Here is a 4,573-nt window from a genome sequence, read left to right as displayed (position 1 = left end):
AGGCAAGATGACCATTACCCTCAATATCACTTCTATCTTTGCTTGCTAGTTGCTTCGTTCTATCGCTATGCTGCGTTACCTAGCAGATGTTTACCATGCCTCCCATTTTGCCATGTCAAGCCTCTAACCCACCTTCCTAGCAAACCGTTGTTTGGCTAAGTTACCGCTTTTGCACAGCCCCTCTTATACCGTTGTTAGTTGCAGGTGAAGTTGAAGATTGCTCCATGTTGGAACATGATTATGTTGGGATATCACAATATCTCTTATTTTAATTAATGCATCTATATACTTGGTAAAGGGTGGAAGGCTTGACTTTTTGCCTGGTGTTTTGTTCCACTCTTGCCGCCCTAGTTTCCATCATACCGGTGTTATGTTCCTTGATTTTGTGTTCCTTACGCGGTTGGGTTTATGGGAACCCCTTGACAGTTCACTTTGAATAAAACTCCTCCAGCAAGGCCCAACCTTGGTTTTACATCTTCCTAACAACCTACTAACTTTCCCTTGGGTTTTCACGAGCCCGAGGGTCATCTTTTTTTAACCCCCCGGGTCAGTGCTTCTCCAAGTGTTGGTCCGAACCGGGTGATGTCCGGCGCTCCCGGGCAACCAGGGTCTATGCCAACCCGACGTCTTGCCCATCCGGTGTGTACTAAGAATGAGATACGTGCGACTCCTATCGGGATTTGTCGGCACATCGGGCTGTCTTGCAGGTCTTGTTTTACCATTGTCGAAATGTCTTGTATCCGGGATTCCGAGGCTGGTCGGGTCTTCCCAGGAGAAGTAATATCCTTCGCTGATCGTGAGAGCTTGTGGTGGGCTAAGTTGGGACACCCCTGCAGGGTATAAACTTTCGAGAGCCGTGCCCGCGGTTATGTGGCAGATGGGAATTTGTTAATATCCGGTTGTAGATAACTTGACACTTGACTTAATTAAAATGCATCAACCGCGTGTGTAGCCGTGATGGTCTTTTTTCGGTGGAGTCCGGAAAGTGAACACGGTTTGGGTTATGTTGAATGTAAGTAGTCTTCAGGATCATTTCTTGATCACTTCTAGATGACGACCGTTGCGTAGTTTCTCTTCTTACTCTTGTTCTCGCCTTTAGACACCATATTTTGCTTATCATTTGCTGCAACTCCACCTCATTACCACATCCTACCATAAGCTTAAATAGTCTTGATCTCGCGAGTTTTGAGATTGCTGAGTCCTCGTGACTCACCAGATACTACCAAAACAGTTGCAGGTCCCAATGATACCAGTGCAGGTGATGCTACCGAACTCCAGTGGGAGTTCGACGAGGTCCTTGGCCGTTACTTCGTGTCTTTTCCTAATGATCAGTAGTGGAGCCCAGTTGGGACGATCGGGGATCTAGCTTTTGGGGTTATCTTCTTTTCATTTGGATTTGTCCGTAGTCGGACTATTTGTGTACTCTGAATGATGTATGAATTATATGATCTTTGTGTGAAGTGGCGATTGTAAGCCAACTCTCTTTATCCCTTTCTTGTTCATTACATGGGATTGTGTGAAGATGATCCTTCTTGCGACAAAACCACAATGCGGTTATGCCTCTAAGTCATGCCTCGACACGTGAGAGATATAGCCGCATCGTGGGCGTTACACCCGCGAGGGCTCGATCCTCCCTATTTCATTGATGCGCCGCCATCAACATGTGTACAATAGGTAGGGTGTGACTTACTAGAAGGAAAAGAGCTGAGTTTTTTTTCTCCTAGTTTTTTTATTTGTGTCTTTAGTTTTTTTTTTTCATTTTCCTTTTCCTTTAGTCTATTTTGTTTCTTTTTTGGTTTTTCATTGTTTCTTTCTCGTTCTACATTCTTATATAGATGATCAATATTTTTTTAAATATTTATTCTACTTTGTTTCAAATACTTGTTCAATATTTTTATATACATGATAAACCTTTTTTGAAATACTTCTTCAATACTTTTCAAATAGTTGTTCAACATTTTTATATACATGTTCAACATTTTTCAAAATGCTTCTTCAACATTTTTCAAATACTTGTTCATCCTCCCAATTCAAATTAATGAACATATGTACAAGACCCCATCTAAATCTAGCTCACATGAAAGTTTAACAAATACTACCATTCTCAAATCTCAAACCCACGGCAGTTCAGAATCACCAAGCTATAGCTGCCCATCTGGCGTCAGAACTCAGTAACCGCTCCAACCTCCAAGCTGCTCAATCCTCTTTGTGGCTACCCCAGCGGCGCGACGACCACGACGAAGACGAAGACAGCAAAGGGGAGGGCGAGTTCTCGTCGGTGCCGACGGGGATGTCGGAGAGCGGCGCCAGCACGCGGCGCACGCTCATGGACCGCATGGGCCGGAAGCTGAGGGACCGGAGCCTCTTGCTCTTGGAGAAGACGTCGGAGGAGTTGGTGAGGATGAGGTACACCAGCCCCTGCACGAGCAGGAACACGGCCACCTTGGCCAGCACGTCGCGCAGCTCCGGCGAGATGAGCGCCTCCTCCATGGTCATCGGCGGCGAGGGATCGGTGGATCAATCAAAGAGGCTGGCAAACGAGATGCGTGTGGGTCACTTGTGGCAGATGATGAGGCTGCGACTGCGATTGTGTATCGATGATTCAATCTCGATGGTGGCCTCTGCCTGCTCCGCTGCTCCTTATATAGAGCCTTGCGTGTGGCATGTGCGACGGCGAGGTGTGATTATTTTTCCCTTGGTCGTGTACGCAAACGCAAGCGGTGAAGTGTTGTGGGTTTCGTGTTGCTTTGCCCGGAAGGAGCAGCTGCCGTGGAACGAGTCTTCAGCTTCACGTTTTCACTCTCGGCCATTTTTGGGTCGGGATCTTGATCTTGATGTGGCCTCGTCGTGTCAACATCTTTGTGTCGTAGGACCGGCTTGACTTTGGAGACATGTGTGATGTGTCGTGTGCCAAGGCTGCTAAGCGTACCTTTTTTGTTGGAGGTGGCTGCCAAGGGTGTTTGGACGTCTTGGTTAAGTCAGCAGTGTGCCATTGGAGAAAGCGATGCGTGAGAGGAGAGGGTGACGTAGTATTCTGATTCTCAGGCAGCCGAGATAGATCACGACTTATCTCATCGATCTACACTTGTCCAAGCAATAATCGTCACCATCGATTCTGGAAGCAGTGCTTTCCAGTTCCAACACCCACGGACGTAATTAAGCAGTACTCTGCCACCAATTTAATCCGTTGAACACGTTTGTTGATTGATTAACCCACGGGGACAGGCGCGGTTGGTTAACCTTGGAATGACCACGTCGCCGCGGCGCCCCAAAACCTTGGCAAGCAGATCGGAGACCCGACGCCGACGATGTGCGCGGAGCATCGGTTTGACCGACGACATGTGGCTAGTTTGTTAATCTTCTCTGTACTGTACGCGCTTGTGGAACAAAATACATTTTGGATCACAATCGTGCAAGTTGTCATCTCGTTCTGGAATATTTTGACCATTGGTCGATGCGTCCCCACGAGTCCAGGGTTAATTAACAAGCTCGCTTCGCCGATTCCCAGATGCTAGTTATCTTGCCGTGGCCCGTGGGAACCTTCCGGCACCCAAACTGGCCGGGCTAATAGCTCCTGTGCGACGTTTTTGATGTGAATTTGCTTGAGTGCGACGTTGTTCGAGTGAATGGCTGTGATGCGACACACTTGAGCGTGTAAATAGCTCCAATGCGACATGGCTCTGTTTAACCGTGAAATGAAAAACACGAGGGTTAGCGATTTGAGTTATGACACGCGGGACCCACCAGTTACTCGCATGCGGGTGGGACCCACAACTTATCCACACAAGCATGCCCGTGCTCATCAGCGTGCCCCGACCCGAGCCAGCCCGCCCCCCTCCATTGCTTACCCTGCCCCTTTCCTTTCCCACCTTCTTCTTCCTCTACTCCGGCAACGAAGCGCGCCGCCGGCGAGTGATGTCTAGCTCGACTTCAGCCACCTGCCAACCATGGACGCAGTATGGTCCACTGCCATTGACAAGATGCCCCGATTGCCCACGCATGGAGCCTCTCAAGCGTTTGACTTGTGTGAGGGAAGAAAATGGCAACCGTGGGCACGAGTTTGTGAAATGTTTGAGCAAGCCACAGCCGGGGCAGGTTAGATCTGTGTTCTTGACCAATTCTATGGTCTAATTTCTCCCGATTTCTTTCTTTTTCCCTCGAATTAGGGCGGTGGGTCTGGGTGGTGGATCTAGGATTCATGCGCCGCCGGCCCCCTGTTTTCAGGTTCTGAAGAAATGTGGGCATTTTGAGTGGCTCGATGAATATGTTGAAAGGTTGAAATTGGAGGGATCAACCCCAACCCAAGAGCTCAATTTTGGGGGGCGGCTTGCCGTGGAACAAGCCCCCAATTTGGCGGACAGAGCCGATCCGATGATGCACAGTGCAGAGCTGAAGTGTGAATTGAAGAAAATTGGCAAGCAACTAAAGCATCTGATCGATTTGAAGCAACAAGCAAATATGATGGCGGGAGCATTTTATGGTTGTGTCATTGCTATGGGTTTATTTTACTTGATGTTCATCAATCGCTAGAATTTGTTATAGTTTCAGTTAGTTAGTCAGCTAGTTTCAGGGG

At 48.1% G+C, this 4,573-nt stretch overlaps 1 protein-coding gene across 1 annotated transcript; it reads right to left on the bottom strand.

Annotated features, from left to right (window-relative positions):
- Positions 1-1,988: 1,988 nt before the first annotated feature.
- Positions 1,989-2,601, bottom strand: LOC119324531. Its single transcript, XM_037598315.1, has one exon. It carries the CDS (start codon positions 2,494-2,496, stop codon positions 2,197-2,199), a length of 300 nt encoding a protein of 99 aa, XP_037454212.1. The 5' UTR covers positions 2,497-2,601; the 3' UTR covers positions 1,989-2,196.
- Between the last annotated feature and the right edge of the window lie 1,972 nt (positions 2,602-4,573).

Source organism: Triticum dicoccoides, chromosome 6B, assembly GCF_002162155.2.
Source record: "Triticum dicoccoides isolate Atlit2015 ecotype Zavitan chromosome 6B, WEW_v2.0, whole genome shotgun sequence".
Taxonomy (NCBI): Eukaryota; Viridiplantae; Streptophyta; class Magnoliopsida; order Poales; family Poaceae; genus Triticum; species Triticum dicoccoides.
The sequence above is the reverse complement of the archived record's forward strand: the minus strand, read 5'-3'. Positions and strand labels throughout refer to the sequence as shown.